Source organism: Canis aureus, chromosome 6, assembly GCF_053574225.1.
Source record: "Canis aureus isolate CA01 chromosome 6, VMU_Caureus_v.1.0, whole genome shotgun sequence".
NCBI lineage: Eukaryota > Metazoa > Chordata > Mammalia > Carnivora > Canidae > Canis > Canis aureus.
The window spans coordinates 78,994,751-79,021,180 of NC_135616.1; the positions used below are offsets into that span (position 1 = coordinate 78,994,751).

At 58.2% G+C, this 26,430-nt stretch overlaps 1 protein-coding gene across 2 annotated transcripts in view; it reads right to left on the bottom strand.

The window, feature by feature from the left end:
- Positions 1 to 26,430, bottom strand: part of CACNA1S (calcium voltage-gated channel subunit alpha1 S) — a 63,406-nt gene that overhangs the window by 25,636 nt on the left and 11,340 nt on the right. For both annotated transcript variants that reach the window (XM_077902429.1, XM_077902428.1), the window contains exons 3-19: positions 22,262 to 22,401; positions 20,222 to 20,364; positions 19,891 to 20,043; positions 17,533 to 17,738; positions 16,063 to 16,166; positions 13,939 to 14,084; positions 13,436 to 13,517; positions 11,411 to 11,571; positions 8,143 to 8,368; positions 6,779 to 6,986; positions 5,984 to 6,104; positions 5,192 to 5,306; positions 4,703 to 4,796; positions 3,976 to 4,045; positions 1,480 to 1,612; positions 930 to 1,059; positions 246 to 305 (exon numbers count right to left, since the gene is read on the bottom strand). In XM_077902429.1, coding sequence (XP_077758555.1) covers positions 246 to 305; positions 930 to 1,059; positions 1,480 to 1,612; positions 3,976 to 4,045; positions 4,703 to 4,796; positions 5,192 to 5,306; positions 5,984 to 6,104; positions 6,779 to 6,986; positions 8,143 to 8,368; positions 11,411 to 11,571; positions 13,436 to 13,517; positions 13,939 to 14,084; positions 16,063 to 16,166; positions 17,533 to 17,738; positions 19,891 to 20,043; positions 20,222 to 20,364; positions 22,262 to 22,401 — 2,292 coding nt within the window. The remainder of the gene's footprint in view (positions 1 to 245; positions 306 to 929; positions 1,060 to 1,479; positions 1,613 to 3,975; positions 4,046 to 4,702; positions 4,797 to 5,191; positions 5,307 to 5,983; positions 6,105 to 6,778; positions 6,987 to 8,142; positions 8,369 to 11,410; positions 11,572 to 13,435; positions 13,518 to 13,938; positions 14,085 to 16,062; positions 16,167 to 17,532; positions 17,739 to 19,890; positions 20,044 to 20,221; positions 20,365 to 22,261; positions 22,402 to 26,430) is intronic.

A 26,430-nucleotide genomic window follows, 5' to 3' on the forward strand; every position in this document is an offset into this window, starting at 1 on the left:
CCTGTCTCCACTCCCACCTGCTCACCTGCTGGCCCCAGCTTAAGAGCAGCAACCCCATCTGCTCTCCTGGCTCTGCTGAGTCTTTCCCTGCTGCTCCCTGCCTTCCTCTCCCTTTTCCCTCCTCCCCGGCACCCAGCCTCCGAGTGAGTGCCTCGTGTATAAATGGGAGCCCCAACCACACTTGAGGTGCGGTTTCCTGGCCTGTAGACACTGCTCACCCGGGCTGTCCTACAGCCTTCACTTACCTTGAGGACAATCTCCACAGTGAAAACAGAGGTGAAAGCGATGTCAAAATACCCAAGGATCTGGTGACAGGGCAGGGGGGGCAGAAGTCGGTGAGAAGAAGGGCTAAATAATATCATTATTATCTTAAACACCATCCTCACCACCATCACCTCCATCACTATCACCATCACGAACATCATCACCACTGCCACCACCATCACCACCACCATCATCACTATCACCACCACCACCACCACCATCACTACCACCATCATCATCACCATCGTCATCACCATCACTACCACCACCATCACCATCATCACTATCACCACCACCACCACCACCATCACTATCATCACCATCATCACCACTATCACCACCACCATTACCACCACCACCATCACTATCACCACCACCATCATCACTATCATCACCATCACCACCACCTCCATCACTATCACCACCACCAACACCATCATCATCATCATTAAAACTAGGCAGCAAGAGCCTATCTGTGCTGCACGCTATGACAACACTGTAGAGAAGGAGTGGATTTGGCAGTGTTGGCCCTCCAGGGACTTAGACTCTAAGAGAGTCTGAAGCCTACGGCCACTTAGAGCATACATTGGGCACCAGAGTGAGGTGTGAGGGAGGCTGAGACCTGGGGGGTGCTGAGCTGGCAGGGGGCACGGGTCTGCCCTCACCTGATTCCTCACAGACTCGGCCCGGATGGGGTCCTCAGCGGCCAGGGCGGCGCTGCTGAGCAGGATGAAGAGCAGGATGAAGTTGGTGAACCAGGTAGCGTTGACAATGCGGTGGCACAGGACACGGATCCTGCGGGGGGACAGAGAGGGAGGATCAGGACGGCTGTGAGCTCGTGGGCACTCAGGCCTCCTCAGCCTCTGACCAGCAGGGACACACCGGAGCCCCCTCCTGGGTCAGCGGGATGGATGGCCTGTCTCTGATGGGCCTGCGTCTGATGGCCCACCCCTCCGTGTGTCCCCGCAGCCCTCGCCCCTCTCCCCCGCCAAACCCCTCCCACCACCCGCTCCTGGACGCCTCCTCCTCCTGCGCCCCGTGGTTTCCAGCCAGAGGAGCACGGTAGGCGGCCCCCCGTCCGTGAGGCGGGCAGGTGGGCCCCATGAACACTATCGTCTGTATATTTTGAAGGTGCAAGACTGAAGCCAGTAAGGACGGCCTTTTTGAGAGCGCCCTCAATCAGTCACCCTGCACGGCAGCCAAGGGGCCACCCACTTGTTGGTGGGGCTGAAGATGAAGAAGGAGCTGGCTTCTGGAATGGGCACTGCCTTCTCTTTCAGCTGCAGCTCAGCCAGGGGCCGTGGTCGGGGGCTCACTGGGATCTCAGGCTCGTCTTCCTCATCATCGCCTGTGGGGATGGGAGAGAGAGACGTCGGGGGTGTCTTTATAGACTTTATCCCCCTGGGCTTCTGTGCTCTGAAGGCAGCCATGAACCCCGGGGCCAGCGAGGGAAGGTGGAGCAGGCCGATGCCGGACGTGCGTCCGCAGAGGCCAGCCCGGGCACCTCCCTTTCCCCTTAGGTCTGAACCGTCAGGGAAAACTGTCGGTCCCCGAATCCTCCAGAAGTGGGGCCAGCAGCCACGTCAAGGAGCCTTGCTGTTTCATCGTCTGTCCCAGGGCTGGACTCATACCATCTCGGGGGCTCGCAGCTGGGAAGGGGAGAGGGGACCCCGCCTCGGGTGACCCCTGAGCTCTGCCCCCAGCTTGCTGTGCCTGCTAGGCAAGCCCCGTCCTTCCTGGCCTCCGCTCCCCAATTTGTGAAATCGATTAGGGGCAGGGGGCTGTTGGAATAAGTAGACCCTGCTTCCTCTCCTGGGCTAGGATTCTAAAAATAGTCATTCCAGGGGGGAACTGCCAGCCTGGAAGACGGAAAATCAATATTCCTCGAGCTTCAGCCGGTCCCCAGTAGGGAGGCAGATCCCGGGGTGGGAGGGGTCGAAGCGGAAGAGATGGACCGTCTAGGTTCATCGGCTAGGTCCCCGGGCCTCACGAGACAGCCCATGACCTGAGGTCCTCAGCTGGGGGTGGGGGGCAGGGTCCGGTGATCAGACAGGAGGCCACTGTGCCCCTCACTGTGCCAGTCTCGCCCAGCCCCTTGCTGCCCTCACTCCGTAGCCACCTCGCCCCTACCCCTACCGGCCCCTTGATGGAGCTCCTGGGGGAAGCCAACACAGAGCCCGCGGACCGAGCCGTCTCCACAGGGTCCGTCTGCACCAGCCCCCAGCTTCCCCCCTTCTCCCTCCTTACACCCAGCATCCTGATGGGCGCTTCCCAGCTGGCCCGGGCTACCAAGGACCCCAGAACGCAGCTTATGCTTAATGGCAGAAGCAGTTCATTCTTGGAGTTAGTACAACTGCTTTCTCTGTCCCCTTGTCTATACGCCCATTTTGTTACTTCCGTCGTCCGTATCTTCGGTCCCAAAGCCATTTGCAGTCATCTTTGGAAAGAAGCAGGATAAACATACCCAACCTCCTTGGTAAGAACTCTCTTCCAGCTGCCCGCAGCCCCTCTACCCTCTGCCCTCCCCCTTTCTCTCCAACCCTTCCCCCTTTCCTCATCGACAGTGCCAGTTCTCTGGGTCAGCCACGCTCATCCACTAGGTGATGGTCGTTAGATGGAACAGCTTGACAGGAGTGTTGGTAAAACCCAAATATTGATTTCTGGTGGACTTCTGCAGAAATATTATTAGTTCTGTCTCTATCTGCTCCGTTCTCCCCACATGTCACATTGTAAAATCCTTTCATGTGCTCATTCATTCTACTGATGGGGACTATGCTGTGCCCTTTGAGGCATGAAATGTCCCCCAGGAGATTAGTAAGAGTCACTGGGGCAGGGGCGCCCGGGGGGCTCAGTGGTTGAGCATCTGCCTTGGGCCCAGGGCATGATCTTGGAGACCCAGGATCGAGTCCCACGTCAGGCTCCCTGCATGGAGCCTGTTTCTCCCTCTGCCTGTGTCTCTGCCTCTCTCTCTCTCATAAATAAAAAAATAAAATCTTAAAAAAAAATAAATAAAAGGAGTCACTGGGGCGAACAGATGCAAATCAGCTGATTCCACAAATAGCCGTGAAATTGCACCAGTGACCCAGGGCTCCGAGGACCAGTGGGGAAGCTAAGAGAGAACCCCAGGGCTTTTGGGCTCCAGGGCCCTCCCAGTGGCTTTTACACCTTCATCCGGCAGCCTGGTTCTGCTCTCCCAGGGTCCCCCCTTGGCTCGATGGACGGCTTTCTGCGGCAGCCACTGGTTATTTGCATTTGCGAGACGCTTGTAGTTTATCTGTGGCTGCGTGTTGCCCTCCCGCCCGCCCTCCCCTCATCTCGTCGTCTCGATTTACCCGCAATGCAAGTCACAGTCGTGTATCCATCCCCATATCAGTCCAGCCCCCAGCCCTGCCGGGCGCCGGGTGGTGAGTGACCTGCCCATCTCGCACGCCACACGGACAGACCCGTGGTGTACTCTGTGTGGCCAGCACGGAAAATCTGGAAGTGGAGTCCTCAGCACCGAAGTAGCTAACTGGCCCTCAGTAAACACTGGCTGGATTCAGTGAAAGTAGAATGTGTCGTGTGTTGTAGGGCGAGGCAGGCCGGCAGGCGGCTTACACGCATGACTAGGTCCCAAGGGATGTCTCTGTGACCCCGTCATGGCAGGGCCCAGGTGTCGGGGACAAGAGAAACCACGCCCAGCGTACGCCCTGGCAGTCCCAGGACCCTCACCTGGGAAGTCAGCCGAGGGGTAAGGATCCTTCACTTCGTTGACATTCGATTCAAACTCATCGATCTTCAGCTGTGGGAAGGAACGCGACAGAGACGATGAAGGCAAAGCTGCCATTTCCGCTTGCTGAGCGCTTACTGGAGGGTCGGTGTCGGCGGTCGCTCAGGCCTCCCGCCAGCCTCGGGGACAGGCAACGTCAGGATCATCCCCTCTTTTTTTTTTTTCTTTAGGATCATCCCCCTTTTACAGATGAGAGGCCAGGCCCAGGAAGGTCAGACGAGCTGCCAAGACCTCAGCCTGGCACCTCCGGCTTGGTCCTCCGGGGTCCCACTCCCCGACTCATCCCTCTGCTTCCTCAGCTTCCAGGAGGGCTGAGCGGAGCCAGGCGGGCCGAGTAGGGAGTGGTGAGAAGCCAGCCTGGGCCTCTCGCTGGAACAAGGGACGTCAGGTGGGGCGGGGGCCCCTTGACGGGGGTGGGAAGCTGGGATTCTGAGGAAGTGGGGTCCCCGGACTGGGGCCACAAAGGATTCCTTGTGGGAGTGTAGCCATTGGCTTTCTCCCCAGTGGAGTGGAGCTGGAAGCCCTCACCTGGCCGATAACCAGGCCGATAGCCCGTCTCCACCTCCCTCCCCACCCACCCACCAGCACCCTAAGGCTTGGGGGTGACCCAGAGGACTCGCAGAGTCCCTCCCCAGCCTGCCTCTGAGATACCCCTCACGGTAGGCTCACCTTGGCGGTGGTAGGGATGCCCTCACCCTTGGGTTTCTGCTCTAGCTTCTTGGCCATCACGGACTTCTCCTCCTCTGACTTATCTGGGAGACCCCTGAGTTAAACAACAAAAACAAAAACCAAATAACAAGGAGCCCACAGTGGCGACCTAACTAGAAAGTTCTCAGGAACCCGCTTAGCCTGATATCAGGCATCCTCAGGAGGGTCTCACGCCCAGGGCTCAGGGGCTCGGTGGAGGATGGACCGGTGCGGGCTGCCCATAGGGAAGGGCTGTGGGCCTGGGTGGGGCGGGGCGGGCTGAAATCCTGCAACCTCCCACGGGGTGCCCTGCCCCGGGGTGCCCGGCTCTGCGTCATGGCCCGTCCTGAGGCCTGTGGGGAGGCTGACCGCCTCCAGTGCCGCGCCCAGGGACACCTCGTGGGACTTTGGGGCGGGTGTCCCTGCGGTGACCCTGGGCTCAGCAGGCCCCTCCCCGCGGGCAGCACTCACTTGGACATCTTCCTGCGCTTTCTCTCCTCCGCCTTGGCCTTCTGGGCAGAAGTCAGGCTCTCTGCCTCCGCCAGGTTGTCCACAGCGATGGCCAGGAAGACGTTGAGCAGGATATCTGAGGGCGTCCGGCTAAGGAGTCTTGGGTGGTGGATGAAGGGAAGCCTCTGGGGCTGCACCCGCCCCCCCCCCAACGCGCTGGCAGGACTTAAGCCTCGGTGGCCTTGTTGGTGGGCCTCTTGCTGGAGTTAGTCCATGGGGCGGCACGGGCCCGAGACGTGGGCAGCACCCTGAGGGGGGGCCCACTCGCGCGGGGCGCCCCAGGGGCCTCCAGCACCTCGCATTCCCCGGGGGTCTCCGTCAGGGAGGGCCCTGAGCGCGGGTGCATTGCTTCCCTCCTCCCCGCTGCCGGCTCACCAGGCACCGGGGCGCAGATCTCAGAACCTTCGGGCTCGTCTGCCCTCCCACCCCACCTGCCTGCTCCCCGTCCGCCTCCCCGTCCCCCTTAGGCCTTCGGACCAGGCTGCCCGGCACCTGTAGGCCCCACAGCCAAGCCTCGTCCTGCCCCTGCCCGCTCCGGGGGAGGCCCTCCTGCTGTCACCAGTCACCTTGTGCTCCCCGAACTTCCCTGGCCTTCTCGAACCCTCCCGGCGCTTGCTGTTCGCCACGTGCCAGCCCCCACCTCCACCCTGAGTCTGGAGGCTCCCTTGCGGCCAGAGGGCCTTGGCCGGGTGCGTGGGTGCCCTGGGCCCTCTCCCGCCGCTCTTCGCCAGGCCCCCCTGTTCCCTGGGATACAGTTGCCACAGACGAACAGAATGATGAAATAAATGCACACGAGCACCCCCGGGTAGGACGGGCCGCCGTAGGCCATGATCCCGCTGTACATCATGGAGTTCCAGTCCTCGCCCGTCAGGACCTGGGGGGACGGCAGGGCGGCTCAGAGGGACCCCGGCCTGCAAGGCCCTTGGGCCTCTCCTCTCTGCACCCGCGGCCCGCCTGGGAGGTCCCTGCTCTCCCCCTGGAACCTCCCCCCAGGCTCGGGCACCTCACCGTGGCCTCTCCAGGGACAGGGGGTCGACCCTGGGCTTTGGCGTGATTCTAGGGTAACCAGGCCGCGCCCACCCAGGCCTCCCGGCACCCCAGCCCCAGGCTCCTGCACAGAGGGGCGCTTCTCTGCTCTCCGCTAGGGGGGCTGCCCCGCGAGGCCCAGGCTCCGAGGCCGCAGGTAAGTCACAGCGTGACTCTGGGTGGCCTCCGGTGAGCGCCGGCCGAGCCGGGTCTGCTGGGGGACAGCTCGCCATCTAATCCTGTGCTCAGGGACCAGAGCAGGGATGGGGCCAGAGCGGGCCCTGGGCTCCCTCGTGCAGTCTCAGCCCGCCAGGGCCAGCGCGCTGCCCATGGGTCCCGGGGACAGAGACAAACAGGACACACGGGGCACAGCTCCCAGCCCTCAGGAGGGTGGAGGGGGAAGCCCAGGGGAAGGGGCCTGGAGAGGGGCCTCGAACTCCAGCCAGCAGGTGAGAGAAGGCTTCCCGGAGGAGGCGATCCTGAAGGAGCAGAAGCGGGCGGAGCCGCCGCAGCCCGGCCTACCTGGAAGACGCTGATGAGGGCCTGCGGGAAGTTGTCAAAGTTGCTGCGCCGCACCTCGGTGTCCTCGAAGTCATACCTGCCCCCGAAGAGCTGCATGCCCAGCAGGGCGAAGATGATGATGAAGAGGAAGAGCAGCAGCAGCAGGGAGGCGATGGAGCGGATGGAGTTGAGCAGGGACGCCACCAGGTTGCTCAGGGACGTCCAGTACCTGAGGGCGGAGGCCGAGGTGCAGAGGAGCCTCCGAGCTCCGGCCACCTGGGGCAATGCTCCAGCCCGCGGGCGCAGAGAGAGCAGGGGGGACTGGGGGGCCTGGGGGGCCTGGGGTGGGGGACCTCGGGGGCCCAGGTTCGTGCCACACCCCCGCTCTCCCGTCCCTCCAGCACTTCTCGTGCTTTGACATTTCGTGTTCCTTAGAACCACGGCCAGTCCCGCCACCGGGCTGCAGGCCCCACGAGAGTAAGGGCCACTTCTCTCCTGCGCCCCCCGCACCCCTGCACCTAGCACAGCCCTGGCGCGGCGGGTGCCCCATAAACCCGGGCACCAGGGAGCCCGCCTCTGCTCCCTCAGCGGCGCCTCCCTCCTTATTCTTCGTCCCAGTCCTCACTTCCATCCCCAGTTGGTGCGACTTCTCCTTCCCTCTCATCCTCCTCCCCCTGCTCCCCCTCCTCCCCCCTGCTCCCTCTCCTTCCCCTCCCAAGCTCGGCCCCTCTCCACGCCCCCCTGCATCCCTGCCCTGCCACAGGATGGTGAGATGTAAGGGAGAAAAAATAAAGGAGTGAGGGCAAAGGGGAAGGTCATTTCCCTTGAGGATGGAAGTCCTGGGCCAGAGGCCTCCCTGAGCTTGCCCAGCCGCTGAGCCTGACCCCGACCCCGGGGCAGGTGCCCCGCACGCTGTCCCCTGTCCCCCTGCATGCTATCTCCCTGCACCCTGCCCCCACTCCCTGCCCCCTGACCCCCTGTCCTCTATTCCCCTGTCCCTGCTCCCTGCCCCCCCTGCCTCCTGTCCCCCTGGCCCCCATCTCCCTGCTCCCTGCACGCTATCCCCCTGCCCCCTGCCTCCTGTCCCCCAGGCCCCTGTCCCCGGCCCCCTGGGCCCTTGCCCCCTGCCCCTGTCCCTTGGTCCCCTGGCCCCCTGTCCCCCGTCTCTCTGCCCTTGTTCCCTGCCCCCTGTCCCCCAGGCCCCTATCCCCAGCCCCCTCTGCCCCTGTTCCCTGCCCCCTGGCCCCCGGCCCCCTGTCCTCCTGCCCCCTGCATGCTATCCCCCTGCCCCCGCCCCTCTGCCTTCTGTCCCCCAGGCCCTATCCCCGGCCCCCTGCCCCCTGTCCCGCCTGGAGCCCCAGGCCCCCCACCCCGCCCGCGCTCACTTGGTGATCTTGAAGATCCTCAGGAGGCGGATGCAGCGCAGCACGGAGATGCCCAGGGGGCTCATGGCGCCCGATTCCACGAGCAGGATCTCCAGGAGGCCGCTGCACACCACGAAGCAGTCGAAGCGGTTGAAGATGGACATGAAGTACTGGCGCAGGCCCAGCCCGTACATCTTCATCAGCATCTCGACGGTGAAGAGCGCCAGCAGCACCCGGTTGGCCACGTCTGCAGGGCGGGCGGGTGGGTGGCCCAGCCTCAGCCCCCTCTCCCCCACCTCCGGCCCCTGCCTCGGCCAGGCCCTCCGCCCACGACTCCCTCGCCCCGTTTCCAAAACATCGCCCCTTTCCCCTCTCGATGTCTGCGAACCCGGCGCGTTTCTGCCCGTGGCGGGAGCGCTGACGCAGACTTCTCGACAGCTCGACCAGGCCATATGCAGCAAAAGTGTGTTTTACTGCTTTTGGTTTCACTGAATTCAGCTCTGCCGCTCTCACGACCGCCCGAGTCCGTCTCCCCGGGAGGGGCGCCCTCCATCTACCTAAAGCCCGCCTGCCCACCCACGCTCTGCCCACCCAGCCCACCCCTCCCCACTGCGTGAAGTCCACGGTCAGGGATCCCTTCTCCTTCCTGTGTGTTTGACTGCTCCTGCCAACTGGATTCACCCATCACCACTTTTCAATCCCATTTCCCCATAGCCCCTGCCCTAGCTCTCCTCCCCATCACAACCAAACTTCCCAGAGACTTACCTACCTGACCCCCTCCCACGCTGCCCTGCCCCATTGGCCCTTCAGTTCATACCTAACCGGATCCACCTGATCACTCCACCAACAAGCTCCCTCAGGTCATCAATGACTTCAGGTCACTGAACCCAATGAGCATTTCAGCCCTCACTTCTCCTGACCTCCCAGGAGCACTGGGCACTGTTGACCAGCCTCGCTTTCTCAAATACTCTCTTCCCTTAGCTTCTGTGACACCACATCCTTCTGGTGCTTCTCCCAAGCTTCCTCTGCAGGTGCAGTTCTTTACCTAATCACTGGATGCTGACCTTGAGCTGTATACTTAGTACATACTATCCCCTGGTCTGGTGGTCTGGTGATGGTGGTCTGGTGATGTCTTCCAAGACCGTAGCTTCAATGGCCATCTCCGCCAATGACTCCCAGATTTTAATTCTTCAGCTCAGACCTCTCCACTGAGTTCCAGACCTATTTTTCCATCTGCCTCCTGGACATTCCCACTGGGATATCTCAAAGGTCCCTCAAACTCAACATGCCCAAGATTAAGTTGGTGAGTACTGCCCATCCTCCTCTACCCCCAAATATACCCAGCTGCTGCCTGTCTTCCCCTCATAAGTGGCATGACCCACCCACTTATCTGCAGGAACCTCAAATCTCTGACTCCTTTTTGTGGGCTGTGTTCACACCTTATCCACATTTGGTCACTGACGATGCATCCAAGGGGCCCTCAAGAAGATGGGTGGCAATGAGTGCACGCATGCATCTGGTCGATTGCATTTTTTCCTATCCCCTTCTCATAGAAAAGGACAATCTTCTTTTCTAGTTATATTCCTTTTTTTGTCTTTTTCATCATTTTAAACATAGTATCTATTATACTGTTTTAGCACCTCAGGCTCCTGGGGTTGCTAACTGCCATCGGTTGTGCCTGATAATTCTTTCTCAGGATGGCCTCTTCCTTGTTTGGTTTGTGATTGTTGTATTGTGAGCTCATCTTTGGGAAACACTTTTCCCTGCAGGAATTCTGTAGGCCCCGGGTTGTGAAGCATCCCTAAAGAATGGCTTTTGTTTGCTTCTGCTGAGCCTCCTACTGCAGGGGTTTCACTTGCCTGTGACTGTTTTTTTGTGTTACTGTCTTCGCTTAGGATCCCTACACCATGTGGACAGTGCCAGCTGGACCTCATACTTATAGAGGGTAGAGATTGGATTTCGATTTTTCACCAGAGTTTTTCCTTATTCCCAGAGCCTCTGGTGGGGATGAACTTCCACATTCCTTCCCTGTGGCCCAGTGTGAGGAGACTCTTGCTTCCCTTACATAGGAGTAGCCCGAGCCTCTGGATCTAGGCCGGTGGTCAGTTCCTCACCTCACCCAGGCTGTGGGCCCTGTGTCCTCTCCCTGCATTGGCATTAAGAACCCAACCAACACCCTTTAGGGTCTAGCTCTAGGTCTAGAATGTTCCTGGAAGTCAGCTCATGAGCCCAGTGCTCCTGCTTTCAGTGGCTTCTTCATCTCTGCCACCCAGGGACTTCCTTGGCTCTTTTTGAAATACTGTCATTATGGCTGGGGTAGCATTGCTACGGGTCTATGGTGGGGAGACCACTTACTTTGGTCCACTCGTCTCCCTGTTCTCTTAGTCTCTTGCCTTTTAGTCTCTTAGTCTCTTGCCTTTTTACAGTCCAGAGCTCCACATGCAGAGGAACATCTACCCTGGGGATGAGGCTGACTTGCCTTCCACCAAAACTGATCTTCCAGAAACTCAGGTCTGGTCGTGTTATATTTATGCTGACAACTTTTCATTAGCTCCTCGTCGCCTAAAGTTTAAAGTCCCAACACTTTACCCAAGTATCTCACGGCCTCTCTGTGCAAATGCCCCTCTTGCGACTCTTAGTCACATAGGAAGTCCTTATAGATCCCCGAATTCACCATACTGTTCTGTAGCTTTGCATTGTTGCCCACACTGTTCTTTCTGCGGGAGTCCTCCCCTCCCTTTCACTGCTTGGGGGCATGTCTACATATTCCTTAGGATCCACGGAGCTCCAACAGCTCCTCCCCTGGAATCCTTCTCTTGCTCCCTCATATGTGCCTCTATTGTCACCCTCCCTCTATGGACTTGACATCATTCGTTAGCATCTGTCTTCTCCTCTGGCTAAGTTTGCTCCTGGAAGGCCAGGGCAGTATATTCATTCTCTCTGCATCCTGAGTCCTTTCTCTATGCCCTACATATGGCATGCATGCAATAAATAGTCAGTGAAAGATTGCTGTTCGATTGAGTCGAATTTGAACTCAAATGCTTGGAGTTCTAGGTCACAGGTCAACCCTGTGCTCAGGACCCGAAATGGCAATCACTCCCCAGACACCCGAGCTTCCCGACGAATTGATGTTATTGCCCCTTGATAATGCCATGAGGACCAAAGCACGACCAGCCTATGATTTCTAGAAAACAATGTGATTAGCTACTGGACGTCCTCTGTGAAACCTGAGGGGCTCCTGCTGGCTTTGGCCACTGGCCACATCTGGCTTCCCCCTGCTCTGTCTCACCTTGCAAGTGGGTCAGCCACAGGGGCTGGTTGTGGTGCTCTGAGGCGATAGACAGGGTGTTGAGGGCGACGACCAGGATCACCAGCCAGTAGAAGACCCTGGACTTGATCACGTCATGGCACTTCCAGCGAAAGATCCGGTTCCACTGCCTCCAGTGGCGGCTGGGAGACGAGACACGGGAGGATGGAGGCAAAGAGCTGCTTTACTCTGAGCCCCCGCCTTTCTGGGGCTGCTTTCCGAGGGACCGCAGCTACCCAGTCTGCGCGCCCGGCGACACTGAGGGTGGGAGCTGCAGGCCACTGCTCTACGACCTTGCCTCTTACTAGCAAGGGTCCTCCTCTTGCAGAGGAGAGTGATGATGACGCCCCTCAGAGGGAGTTAGAGCCACTGCAGCACGATGCTCGGCGCTGGGCCGGCCTACTGCAGGCACGTCATGCACTTTAATCTTGATTTACAGCCCACAGGTGGGGAGGGGGCTCCGTGTGGCTCATTAGAAAAGCAATTCTGCACTGGATTAATCGTATCTGGCGCTGGTGAGGGTGCGTGGAGAGGGCACTGCTACCGTCATCGCGACCTGCTTGGTGAACACTTTGGCAGCACGGACCAAGGTTTAAAATTATACACACTTTGACCCAGCAATTCCATTCCTAGGACTCTGCCTGGTGGAAATGTTCATCCTTATGTGCACCTGTTCCTGTGGCGCATTTGTGTTGCCGAAAACTGCAAAGATTAATATTTTATGCTATATTCATACTGCGGAATACTTTACACCCAAAGGCGACACCACACGAAGGTGTGAGAGCCGTCCAGCCGTGAAAAGGCACGGAGGAAACTTAAATGTCTGTCGCCACGTGGAAGAAACAAGTCTGAAAAGGCTACATGGTGTATGATTCCAAGTAGATGACATTCCGGAAAAGGCAAAACTATGGAGACGGTAAAAAGATCGGTTGTTCGTTGCTAGGGGATGTGGGGAGGGATGAGTAGGCACAGAAGAAAGGATTTCTAGGACAGTGAAAACACTCTGTAGGATGTTCTAATGACGAATCCGTGTCACCACACATTTGTCCAAGCCTGTGGAGTGTGTAGCACCAAGAGTGAGCCCCGAGGTAAACCGAGGCTCTCTGGCGGCGGTTGATTAACAGCCTGTGCCCGTGAGGTGGCTGGGGGATACGAGAAATCTCTGTGCCTTCTGTTCAATCCTGCCATGAACCAAAAACTGCTCTAAAAAAATCGAAGTCTTAAAGGAAGGACGTGTGTGTAGGTACAGAGTCGTCCTCAACAGATAATTTTAGATTAAAAAAACACAAGTTACTAGATGCTATGTATATCCTATTCAAGGGTTCATCAAATATCTGGCAGCACGTCCCATATGCTGGGCACGCTCTGGGTTCTGTAGGGACAGTAGTCGACATAAAGAACCCTATCATGTAGAAAGCCGAGCAAACAAAAAACCTGGTGGGTGGGTGTGTGCATGTGAGATAAACCCAGTGCAAGGGTCTTGGAGGAACACACATCTGTTACCATGGTTAGAGGGCAATGGGGACCTTCATCTTCTCTTTGATGTAGTTCTCTATTGTTTGATCTTTCAAAAATCACAATTATGTATGAATTTGTTAAAGGAGGCAGCCAACCAAACAAACACATCTTCCTCTTGAGCCTGGAGCATCCCCTTGTCTCCAAATTCCGGGGGCAGCCAGCCTCCTTCCTGCAGACCTCTCCGCGCTACCTCCTTGTAGCACACGCCTTCCCGCTTCCCAAGCAGAGGTTTCCAGAACTAATTAGCCTCACGCACTCCACTCCGATCACAGGGTGGCAGCCCGGTTCTCTCCTTGCCCCCGGGCAGGTGCCACCGTGTAACTGGGTCATCGGCTGAGTGCCCTCCGATTGCACGGAGGGATGCAGAACGTGACTTAAAGCCAGCAAATGGGTTCTAACGGTGCATGGGCAACAGCAAACAGGTTCCAACTCCAGATCTCGGGGAGTTCTGAGGCCGGGAAGACTCTGGGGAGAAGAGCAGATACTCACACGAACTGGATGATTTTGTTCAGGCCTTCGATCTCGTACAGGCTCTCTGTGTCGGAGCCTCCTTCATCCAAAGACAGCTTCCCTGGGAACAAGAGAGAAGGATGGACCGGCCTTCCGGGTCCTGCGCTGGGCACACAAGGGAGACGGGCCGCTGACTGCAGACACCTGTGACGGTGGCCCCCGGGCGGGCCTGGACCCCGTGCACTTTCCCGAGACGCCCAAGAAAGAGCCCACACCTGCGGGCGGTTAGGGGCAGGCAGCATGGTACCTTGTACTTCGGCCCCCTGGATGCCATCATTTCCAGGCGGAAGGCTCTAGGCAAGTCACCGACCCTCTAAGGGCCTGAGTTTTCTCACCTGTAGATGGCAACCTTAGCCCTGCTCCATGGGCCTCCCAGGCCCTCGGGAGGTTACCTGATGCCCCCTCCTGGAGCCCTCCCCTGGGGGGGGCGGTGCAGCTCAGGGGCTGGGAGGGTATGCGGACCATGCCTTTGGGCCCCAAACCTTCTCTCAAGTCCTCGACGTCCATGACCTCGCCCTGTGTGATCCAGCTCATGTAGCCGCGGAGGTCCTCCTCCAGCTGCTGCTTCTCCCGGAGCTTCTGGAAGGTTCCCCTGGACTTGGCCTTCTCCCGCTCCTTAGTGAATTCCCTGACAGGCAACAGGAGAGACGGGGGAGGGAGGAGAAAAAGGGAAGGAGGTGGAGGAGGACTGGGCTGCCCAAGGGCAGGGGAGCACATTCTGGGGCTGGGGGTGCCCCTGCCTTCCGGGGAGGGGTCGCCTGGGGTCCAGGTGGCCTTTTGGGTGACAGGGGCAGCTCCTCTCGCACCCCCTCGCCACGTCCACCTTCAGGAGCAGCTTGGAGCACGCGGCCTGCCTTTCCCACTGCTCTCTGCCCTCCCTCTGATACCTCGCCTCCCTGTCCCGGCTCGGCAGTCCGCTGCCCTCACGTCAGCCTCGGAGCCTCGCATCTCTCGTGCTGCCCTGGCCCGTGAGGCTGCCCTAGGAATGTAGCTGTGCTCACGGACCTAAGGCCCGGGGGACATTCTCCGGAGTCTTAGAAGAAACCGGTGGCAGGACCAGAAGGAAGGGACCTGAGGGCCGGCGGGGGGTCTTCGGGGACAAGCTGGGCTGCCCTCGGCCACTGAGCAAGTGGAGAGAGAGCGAGACTCTCGCATAGTTACTGGCTGTGCCACAGGAGCCTCGGCCTCAGCTCTGGGCTCGGGCGCCAGGGCCCCTCTGCCTCTGTGCGCCGTGGATCCTTGGGAGTCCCACGGAACCTATGGGCACCTCTGCAAAATAGTGTTGAAAATACACAGAACTGGGCAGCCTGGTGGCTCAGCAGTTTAGTGCCGCCTTCAGCCCAGGGTGTGATCCGGGAGACCCGGGGTAGAGCCCTGCACCGGGCTCCCTGCATGGAGCCTGCTTCTCCCTCTGCCTGGGTCTCTGCCTCTCTCTCTCTCTCTCTCTCTCTCATGAATGAATAAATAAATAAAATCTTAAAAAAAAAAGAAAAATACACAGAACTAAACAAAGGAATCAATCATATTAGAATACAGTTACTGAAATATAAAGAAACTGGGATAAAGTCGCCTGCGTGCTTCCTATTAACTCCGTAACTAGCCGGGTCCCGACGCAGACCGAACAGCTGCAAAGTCGCGATGACTATGAGCTAGATCTGCCTTAATCATAGTGTTTCGTGTGGTTTCTACTGGGACAAGTCACAGGCGGCACTAACAGCACCACTGTGGCGTGAAAGCAAACACTAAATTTCAGAGTTAATAAGAAAAAGAAAGACGAGTGTTTCTTCTTCAAGTTCACGGGCCCCCTGAGTTCTGTCCACGTGCTGCCTGGAGGGATGTGTCTGGGCTGGGGTGACGGGGTGATGGCACCGGGGAGGGGGCGGAGGGCACCTCTAGATTGCCCACGGCAGCTGGGGGAGCCGTCCCGGAGAGACCAGCTGTCGCCCACGGTGCCCAGTCGTACGCGGCGCTCGTGGCCTGCTGGACTCCGTTCTGCGTGCTTTCTACGCCTTAGCCCGGGGAGTCCTCCCAACAACCTATGAGATTATTCCCATTTTATAGACGTGGACCCTGAGGCGCGGAGACGTTAGGTAATCAGGCGCAGGTCAGGCAGTGCAAGGATTTAAGCTCCCAAGTGAGCTCCCGAGTCCGAGAGCCTCACCTGAAGGCTACCCTGGCTCCTAATGCCAAGCCTCAGCTCATGCAGCTTGGGGAGGGGGCGGCTGGGATCTCAGGGGCTTCACTCAGAGAGGGTGTGAATGCAGAGGGACAGAGGGGGAATGATGGGAGGATGCTTGAGGACAAGGGAGAAAAGGTTAAAAACGGAGGGTCTCCTACCCGCTCCTAGCTCTGCCTTGCGAACCCGGGAGCTGCTCTTGGCAAAGGGCACACGCGGACGCTCTAACCCCCCCGCTCGTCCTCCCCCTCTCGCTCCTCTTCCTTCTCTCCGTCCTACTCTTCTCGCTCTCCCTCTTTCTCTCTTCCTTCTTCTCTCCCCCGGGCACCCCCCACCCACCCCCTCGCTGCCCCTTCTCCCTCCCACCCTGCAGCCCTCTCCTCCTCTCCCGTTCGTCCCTCTCCTCCCAGCTGCTTGTGAACTTTCTTACCCGCTCAGGACACCCAGCACCAGGTTGAGAATGAAGAAGGATCCCAGCAGAATGAGGGTGACAAAATAGATCCAGGGCCACTCGTTCCCGATGGCATCGTTGACCTGGGCCAGACAGAGGTGTGAGTCCCAGCCACGGGGCCGAGGGTGCGGGTCCCCCTGTGGACTCCGTGCACTCATGCTCCACCTGGCCCTGGGGGACGAGGAGAGAGGCCACCTGGGCCCAGTGAGGGGACCTTCCTACCCCCGAAGATGTAGGACCTGGAGTTGGAAGGACTCTCAAAACGAGCCTTGCTAACCGTCCACTTGGCCCAGACAAGACCGACCTGTTTCGCCCTCCAGTCATCGCCTCCCTGGCTGGAGTCTCTCTCACACTCTCCAGTTGGTTTCTTTACAGCTAAGATTTTTCCAAGTAGAAGAAACACTAAAAAGTCTTGGCCTGAGCTTGGCCAGCAACTTCGTGAACAAGCTCTGTGATCCTAGACAAGCCACCTAACATCTCTGAGCATTATCTCATCTGTCTGTGGGGATAATGATACGCACTTGCCCCTCGTAGGCTTGTAGTAGCGGTGAAACGACACATGTGACAGGCCTTTGAAATGTTTGATAATTTGCTCCCATAATATGAGCTTACAAGAACTATTCATACTAATCCTTTATGTTTGCTAAGCATCTGACAGTTTGACGACAACCTTTCCCTCAACAGGCGGTGTCACGTTGTGGTTACGGGTTCTGGGATCAGAGCCAGATGGATTAAGGGTTCAATTCTTGGGTTGAACTCTTGAATTGCTCCCTAGCTCCGTAACTGTAGGCAAGTCCCTGAACCTCTCTGAGCCTCAGTTTACTCATCTGTAAAGTGGGAACGATGCCTACCACGGTTGGAGGATTAAATAAGACATGCAGCCTAGCTCCAGATAGCACCGAATACACAATATACTCCAACAAGAAAACGGATATAGCATTGCCCGTGCTGCGGGCACCGCCACACTTTAGTTAACCTGCCTAGTAACCATCATAACTACCCTATGACGGGGGTAGTATTTTTATTTTATAGATGAGAAAACTGATATCTAAGAATATTTATATGGGAAGGCAGTCTTGCCCAGGGACAAAAAGAGACTCAAAGGGCCCTTCGTCCCTCAGGAAATCTGAGATTCTAGGTCATCGGGAGTGAGTCACTCAAGGGCAGGCTTAGGGAAAAACTAGAAATTAAGACCAGAACCCATGGTTTCCATTCCTCACCCACCTAGTAGGCTCTGCACAGACAATTTACACCTTGGGGGCTGCCCAAAGGATGCTTGGACACACTCCTGGGGACCAGAAGGGGGCCATGCCCCCTGTGTCGGTTTCCCCGGGGAAGGGTGAGAAGGAGCAGCGGCTACTAGAGGCAGCGACTGTCAGGCCCCACCTCCGCCCCTGGTGAACCTGTGGATGGAGGGAGGTGGCTTTGCAGCCACGGGGCCAGACCCACCCAGTAGAGGACATCGGTCCACCCCTCCATGGTGATGCACTGGTACACGGTGAGCATGGAGAAGCCAAAGTTGTCGAAGTGGGTGATGCCGTGGTTGGGCCCCGGCCAGCCGCCCCGACACTCGCTGCCATTGATGGTGCATGGGCGCCCCGAGCCCGTCCTGGCACAGGGCGAGGGCTTCTCGTTCTCCACCGTGGCCACGATATCTGGAGGCAGAAGGCCATGGGAGAGTCAGGTGAGAGGAGTAGGTGGACAGTAGGGGGACAAGAGTGGTCTGCAACCGCTGAGTAACAGGTCTAGAGCCTGCGCAGCTAGAAAGGTGAAGGGGTGCTCGCCCCAGAGCATCTCGTGCTAGAAGGGGCCCTCTTGGGCCCACGGGCCTGGCAGTGGACATCCGCAGGCAGCCGTGATCATGTCTCAGGCCCCCGGGCCTCATGGGAGGGCTGGCTTCAGGGATCCCTGGCCTATGAAGTGCCACCTATGTAGCAGGTGCAACGTGAATGTCATGTCTCCCCACGGAGCTTTGAAAAAAAGAGGCAGCCGTCTGGCCAGGGCGGAGGCGTGGGGCGGGCCCCATGTGCTCGGACTTGCGCTCTTTCTGGGAGCTGACATGGGCGAGCCCCAGCACTCTTGAGACGAGCTGCACAAGACACGAAGCTTTGGGGGCAGGGTCTGCTCTTAGCAGGCGTTCCAGCAGGCCACAGTCCCCTCTGTGTCCCCGACGGTGCTCTCATTGTCTCTAAAACCCTCCAGTTTGGATGACATCTTGGATCCCCCTTTATCTTAGGATGTTTTCGTCTCCTACAGTATTCACAGACTAGATCAGCTCATCCGAGCTGGAACGCCCCACCTTACCCAGATGTACCGTGTTGACTCGGTCGTCTGGAGACGGGACAGGAAAACATCGACGGTTCTGAGCCCTGAGTGGGTCCCTGACCCATCAAGTCAGGTCCTCCCATCCCAGAAAGGTTTTTGAGCACCACTGGCTGGCACTGGTCAAGAATGCCTGAGAACACCAGATGAGACCTCCAAATTTGGTTTGAAGGTTGTGATGGGAAGCCTCCTCCTCTCTGGGTCCATAACGCTCATTATAGGACCCAGATTGTTATAGAAACAGGAGGAGGCTGAGCTGGGAGAGGGACTAGGAATGGAACCACCAAAAGCTCTATCAGAGTGCACTGTCTTGAGCCTTGTGTTGTTGCCTGTCCCTTTGTCAGGGGGCCTGGGGCGGTGAGGAGTCTCCTGAGACACTACAGATATCAGTGGTTTTGTCCATCCCGGGTTATTCTGGTGAGTCAGATTCTGGGCTTTTGGTAGAAGTCCCACCTCTTTCTTGTGCCAAGTCCAATTCCTGTAGGCCCCGTAGGTGTTACGCTCTACCCGAGACAGACTGACACGGCCAGCTTGCAGCAGTGAGTCTTGGAGTGTGGGCAGGGCACCCACCTGGTCAGAATTATTTTTAATAAGAATGCCAAGACATTATTTCATCTCCCCATCTTTCCACGAATGCAGAGTGGAGTTTGCTAGAGCCTACGTGACATGTGATTTCAAGATAGACTGAACACAGGAGTAGCTCTGAGAACCCAGCAGATTCTAGTAGGCCAAGGCAGTAAGAGATTTAGATAAAATGCAAGGCAGTGCCATGCTTCTCACAAAATGGCCTTGGTTTGGGAAAATATAGTTATTTTTCGCAAGATACATTATTCATGTTCATAAGCAATGGGCTTATCGCTGTTCTTAAAAATGAGTATTATGACATTTTCCTCAGTTGTCATATCTAATACCATAAATATCAGTGTATAAAACCCATAGCAACACAAGCTCTTTGGGGTCCTTAATAATTTTAAGAGTTTAAAGAGTCCTGAGGCAAATAGTTTGAGAACTGTCGTTTTGGAAGGCTTGGCTCAAGTTCATTCCAGCTTCAATATATGTTGTTATCTCTGATAACCCTAGACCCTGGGGCTCTTGGGTGCTTTCTTTGAGATCCCCTTTAAACACTGCTCTGTGGGCCCCTGCTCAGACCAAGGCCATAACGATGGCTGCCGAGAAAAGGACAAATAGAAATCCAGGCTTGTCATGAGCCCGCATCTCCATGCACAGCTGGCCCCAAAAGCCCAAGGATACCCCGTTTATCTGGGGTGGGAGTGCTCAGAGCAAGCTAGGGCCCAGGCTTCTGCCCTTGTCCTCTGATCACCGACCCTGGCAGACCCGTTTCCTTGTCTAAGAGAGACCCATTCCCCAGGTTAACAGGTGTGGGAAGCGGCAACCCCTCCCTGGGCCTTCCTCAGGGCTGCGGTGGCTGTCCCTTCTGAGTTGTCCTAGGGCCACGCCCCCCTCCCCAGTCCCCTGGGAGCTCACCTGTCCCAATGAAGTAGCAGGTCTTGTGCATCTTGCCCTTGAAGAGCTCCAGCCCGATGATGGCGTAGATGATGACCATAAAGAGGACGAGCAGGGCGATGTGGAACAGGGGCAGCATGGCCTTGAAGATGGAGTTGAGGACCACCTGCAGGCCTGCAGAGCAGGGAGGAGAAAAGAGGAGTCATCTCCCCTCTTGGTCTCCTGGCCCTCCCGCTCTCTATATCCTGGGAAGCGTCCAGAACACCGAGGTTGGAGTGGGGAGGACCCAGAATTGGGCAAGGGAACAGGTTGCGAGAGGAGGAGGGGCGTCTGCAGGGACACTGGCACCCACTCGGCACCCCTGACACCAGCCGGAGGGGTCTGAGCACACGGAAGGCTCTCAGGGCCTTGACATCCAGGCCGGCCCCTTTGCTGCTCATCGGGGCTGTGTTGCTTTGGATGACGTTAACCTGTTCCAGAATCACGGTGAAAACTCTAGAGTGGAGAAGAGGGAGAGAAGAGGGCCCAGTGGTCAGATAAGCCACTGTTCCATGGGGTCTGGGACCCCGTGTCCCATCTGTGCTCAGGGGACCTGCGGGAAGGCCAAGGGGAGAGGTGACAACTCTCATCAACCACTAACTTGGATTTGGTGACGCCTGTCAGGAAGATTTTATTAGAAAAGATTCTGAGGCCAACCTCGGACTCAGTGAAGAGTGGATCCATCTGAGACATCTCCTGGGTGCCCAAGGGGGGTGAGGCCCACGTGCCACAGGCACGCCTGGCCTGGGGGCTGAGTGTGCCCCACAGGGGCACTTGCACCCAGTGGGGACCCAGAGCAGGAAGCCCGGAGCCGGCTCCCTGCAGCTTTCCTCGCGCAGTACTTTCCGACAAGGCCCTTCTGTGGTCTCTCCTGCCCCTCTGCTCTGCCTCTCAGTTTACCCAAAGCCCCGCTGTCCTTTGAAGTCCATCTCCAACCCTCCTTTTTTTTTTTTTTTTTAATTTTTATTTATTTATGATAGTCACAGAGAGAGAGAGAGAGAGAGAGGCAGAGACACAGGCAGAGGGAGAAGCAGGCTCCATGCACCAGGAGCCTGATGTGGGATTCGATCCCGGGTCTCCAGGATCGCGCCCTGGGCCAAAGGCAGGCGCTAAACCGCTGCGCCACCCAGGGATCCTCCAACCCTCCTTTATGAATCCTTCCTTTGACAGCTCAGCCCCGGGGACGCTCTGCATGCCCAACAATGGTGCAGTGTGTGGTGGCGTGTCCCCGCACTCCGTTGTTCCGTGTCCACTAGTGTTGGCCTCCCACCAGGGCAGTTCATTAAGAGTGAGGCTGATTCACAGAACTGCTCTCCCCGGCGCTGAGCCAGCGCCGCCTAATTAGCAAATAATCAGCATCGTGTTTACTGAATCAAAGGGGCGTAGTGGGTAAGTGGCAGCCGCTGGAGCCGGCGTCCCTGGCACTGCCGTCGGCTCACTCCGTGACCTTGGGCCCCGTGCTTGACCTCTCTGCGCCTTAGCCTCCTTAAGTGGGAAAATTGAGATTATTGAAAAAACTAACTAAATGAGATGTTACGTGTAAAACATAGTAAGTGCTTGATAAATGCTCCTGTGAGGGGTGCCTGGGGGGCTCGGTGGCTGAGCGTCTGCCTTCGGGGTCCTGGGATCCAGTCCCACATCGGGCTCCCCACAGGGAGCCTGCTTCTCCCTCTGCCTGTGTCCCTGCCTCTCTCTGGGTCTCCCGTGAATAAATAAATACAATCTTTAAAAAAATACTAATAAATGCTCCTGTTATAATCAGGTGGGGGTTGCTGTGTTATGGCCTGAACTGTGTGCCCCTCAAATTCATATGCTGGAGTCCTCACTGAGCTCAGAACCTCACAATGTGGGTGTCACGGGGTCTTTCCAAAGATTTAAGTTAAAAGGAGGCTGTGAGGGTCGACCCCAATCCAGTCCCACTGGTGTCATTGGAAGAAGTGGAAATTTGCGCCAAGAGGCCCCCGGGGTGTGAGGCCACGTGGTCGCGGGGGGCAGGCCCCCACCGTCCCAGGCCTCGGGAGGAACCACGCCTGGGAACATGGATCTGGGGCCTGCAGCCCCGCCACTGGGAGGGGGCACGGCACTGTTGTCCGGCCGCCGGCTCGGGACCCTGCTGGGGCCGCCTCCCCGCGGGCAGATCGGGGTTTCCAAATACCGGTCTTTGTGAACCCCAATAGTAGGGCCTCAGCACGGGCGGCGGAATAGACGAGCCGCGGGTAAAGGCTGAGAAAGGCGCGACGGTGCGGCTCCCACCCGCGGGTGACGGGAAGCGCACCCGCTCGGCCACCTCTGTGCAGCCCCGGCCAGCGGCTCCGGGGCGCCCCCGACCTCACCCCCCGCCCCCCGGCCTCACCCCAGGAAGACAATGATGAAGTCCAGCACGTTCCAGCCGCTGCGCAGGTAGGCGTCCTGGTGGAAGAGGAAGCCGTAGGCGATGATCTTCATGGCCGCTTCGATGGAGAAAACAATGAGGAAGAAATACTCCAGCTTCTCCTGCGGAACAAACAGTCGCACCTGTGCTCGGGCGCCTAGAGCCCCTCGCCTTCCTCGGGGGCACACTGCTCCTCAGGGCGCCTGCCTCAGGACATTGACACCGGCTCTGCCTGGAATTCCTCTGCTCCCGTCACCCACGCGCCCCACGCGCCCCGCCCTGCCAGCTCCTGCCCTCCCCCGGGGCTTCACTCAGCAGTCGCCCCCCACCCAGGCCTTCCCTGGCCCCACAGGTACAACTGGAGTGACCGCTGACACTTTCTGATCCTCTTGTGTTTCCGCTGGTCATCTCAGCGCTTATTCCAGCTGAAAACACCCTAGATGTTTTCCTCTTGTTCCCTTTCTATCTCACCCACTTGAATACAAACTCCATAAAGTGTGTGGATTCTTGTCATTTCTTTCGTTTTTAATTTTTTTTTTAGGGACACCTGGGCGGCTCAGCAGTTGAGCGTCTGCCTTCGGCTCAGGGTGTGACCTCGGGGCCCTGGGATCGAGTCCCGCATCGGGCTCCCCCTGCCTCTCCCTCTCCCTGTCTCTGCCTCTCTCTGGGTCTCTTACGAATAAATTAATAAGATCTTTAAAAAAATTTTTTAATATGTTATTTATTTGAAGGAGAGCAAAAGCAAGAGAGCCCACAGAGGGAGAGGGAGGAGCAGACTCGCCCACTGAGCGGAGAGCTGGATGCGGGTCTCGAACCCAGGACTCTGAGATCAGGACCTGAGCGCCCCAGGCGCCCTGTCCATTCCCTGAGTTACCGTCCCTCCAGGGCCTAGGACGGGGTGACTACATGAATGGCCTGGGCGGCCCTCAAGCGAAGGCCCCCAGGCGGCCTCTGGTTTGGGCTCCTTTCACCCCGCACCACCCCGAGGGCCGCTGGGGGGCGCGGCGGAGAGGGGAGTGCTGCCCAGACCCCAGGCGACCCGCCGGCGGATGTCACCAGGGTCTTCCCGTCAGCTCCCCTGAGGTCCCCGCTGCCCCACACCTGCTGCCTGCGCAGCCACTGGAAGGGCAGCGAGGTCATCACACAGGGAGGGCCTGGGCCCCCAGGGGCGGAAGAGGCCCCGCGGCTAAGGGCTGGGGGGGTCGGTGCAGCCCCGCCTGCAGAAGGCGTCGCAGGCCCCTCGGGGGTCGCCCGGTGCCCTGGTCCCCTGCGCCGCCCTACCCCCTCCTGGGGCAGGAGAGCATTTCCAGCCTGAAGGCTGAGTCCCCTCTGCCAGGACTCTCCAGGCTGAAGAGCTCTCCTTGCAGCCACCTGAACCCCGGCCTGGTGGCTTCCGAGAGCCCTGCACCCCGTCCCCCCACTTCCTAAACAAGCCAAGTTTCCCGGGGGGCAGGTGTCTGGCCAGCTGGCTGGCTGCACGGGGCTGCAGCCCTGCACGACCCGGGGAGGCACAGAGAGCCGTCGGCTGGCCCCCTGCAGCCACAACCCGGGCCCCCTGCCCACCCCAAGCCGCCATCACCATCAGTCACCGCCACCCACCCCCAGGAGAACCCGCGCCCCCGCCAGGGCCTCGCCACCAGCACCCGTGGAGGCATAACTCGTGCTAGGCCCTCATAGTTCCTACGTCGTGGATGGACCCAGATCAGGAAACGGGCCACCCTACTGGTGATGGGGAAGACAATCTACTTTTACTTCCAAATGGTAAGTGTGGGAAGCAAGGGAAGAGGTGGCCAAGTGGCCCGTTGGAGAGGATATGGCCCTAGAAACCTCTAAGCTTGTCATTGCCCCTGAGGCCACTCTCAGCCTCAATCCTGACCCCTCCCGCCAGTTTGCAATCCCGAAGCCTCCTCTTCCTTCAGAGAATGTGTGGTCACAATGCCAACCACAGCGCTCTACTAAGGGACCTGTTTTGCTTTGGTTGTTTTAAGATTTATGTATTTATTAGGGAGAGAGGGAGAGACGGAGAGCGCACGAGCAGGGGGAGGGCAGAGGGAGAGGGAGAGCATCCCCGAGCCCACTCCCGTTGGGCGAGGAGCCCGACGCCACAACCTGAGCTGAAACCGAGAATCAGATGCTTGGACGACGGAGCCACCCAGGGGCCCCTGACGGGCCTGCTGATGGGTCTTGTGCTTAACGAACGTGAGGCGGGAATCGTGGGGCCCTGGGCCCCGGGGAGCTGCGAGGGCCAGTGTGGGCACGTCCCGTCAGCACAGGGGGAGGCTGTCCTGGGAGTGGGCTGGGCCCCTCCCGTCCTGGGCGTGCGGCTTCTCAGGCCTCCGGTGCCCAGTGAGGGAAAGGTGTCGGGGGAGGGTGGGGGAAGTCACATCTTTACGTGGCTGCACCCCAGGGGCCAGACAGTTGGAGTGCGGTTGAGGGAGGGGAAACCAGGGCCGAAAATAGTTGCCGTGCTCAGAGGCCGGGCGGCCGGCCTCGCCCCGGGAGGGCTGCATGCACCTGCCCCTGCCCGTCCGGCCGCCAGACCCGGAGGGAGCGCCAGGCACTGCTGTGTGCGCCTGGAATGTTCTTCCCAGGTGACCTCTTGGCTCACCGTCTTCCTTCTTGAGGATCTCAATTCGAATGCCTCCTTATCGCGGGGCCCCCCTGACGCCCCTGGCCCCTTGCCCCTGTCTGTCTCCTTGCCCTGCTTTGCTTTCCCCTGCAGCACTGATCACCGCCTGCTGCCCCTTTTGATTCTTCCTTTCTCTGAACCCTTTCCCTTGCCCTGAATATCAGGCCCAGGAGAGCGGGGTCTTGGCGGGGTCACCGCTGTGTCACCTACACCCGGAGCGGGGCCTGCCGCACGGCCGTGGTGAGCAGGTGAATGAACCCATGTCCTCAGCGCGCTGCTTCTCGAGGGTCTGCCCGGATATCTGCTGTGATCGCTCTGAGACAAGGCCGGGCCTGGAGGGGAAGCCTCTGGAAACTGCTACAGCCATTCGCCTCAGCTTCCAAGCGTGTGGGTGGACAACAGGCTCAGGGTGGACAACAGGCTCAGTTTGCACGTGGCGAGTCTCACAGGCCCCCAAGCTGGGACGTGGCCTCACCACGTCGGACCCCCTGCCCGTCCGCAGTGGGTCGCAAACTGAAAGCAACACACAAATCTTTGCCCACATGTCATCCAAGAATCCCTGCTCTACGGCATATCATGCGGCCTGGTACACAGCGAGCGTTCGGGAGATGTTTGTTGAGTGAATGAATAAAAAAAAAAACAGTCAAAAATCATCATTGTCTCTTGTGCGGCGTTATTTATTTACTTATTTATTTTATTTATATTATTATTTAAAAAAGATTTTATTTATTTATTCGTAAGAGACCCAGAAAGGGAGGCAGAGACACAGGCAGAGGGAGAAGCAGCTTCCCTGCGGGGATCCTGATGCGGGACTCGATCCTGGGACCCTGAGGTCACGCCCTGAGCCCAAGGCAGATGCTCAACCCCTGAGCCTCCCAGGCATCCCTCGTGCAGCATAATTTAAAGGGAGGTGATGATACTACATTTATAATGTGAAATACAGTGAAATGCGTATCTGGTGCTGACCCCTGCTAATGGCACAGAGCTCCTAAAGCACTTGGCGTCTTTTGTTCTGTGAATGTGGCCGTGACTTGTGGAACTCTCCTGAAACTGGGGACTAGTCACCGGAGGAGCCACCCATGTAGTTAGAAGGTTGAAACTTGGGGCGCCGGGGTGGCTCCATCGGTTGAGCATCTGCCTTGGGCTCGGGTCATGATCCCAGGGATCCCGGGCTGGAGCCCCAGGTGGCGGGCTCCCTGCTCAGCGGGGACGAGGACGCTGCTTCTCCCTCCCCTCCCTGCTCGTGCTCTCTCTCACTATCTCCATCTCTCTCCCTCTCAAATGGATAAAGATCCTAAAAAAAAAAAAAAAAAAAAAGGTTGGGGGTTTTGGGTCCCTCCCCTTAACCTCCAGGGAGGGGCGAGGGGCTAAAGGCTGACTTAGTCACCAATGGCCAATGATCTGATCGATGGTGCCTGCGTGATAAAGCCTCGTGAGACCTGCAAGGACAAGGGCCAGAGGGTTTCTGGGTTGGTGAACAGTGGAGATGCAGGGGGAGAGGTGCCCTCAGCAAGACTGGAAA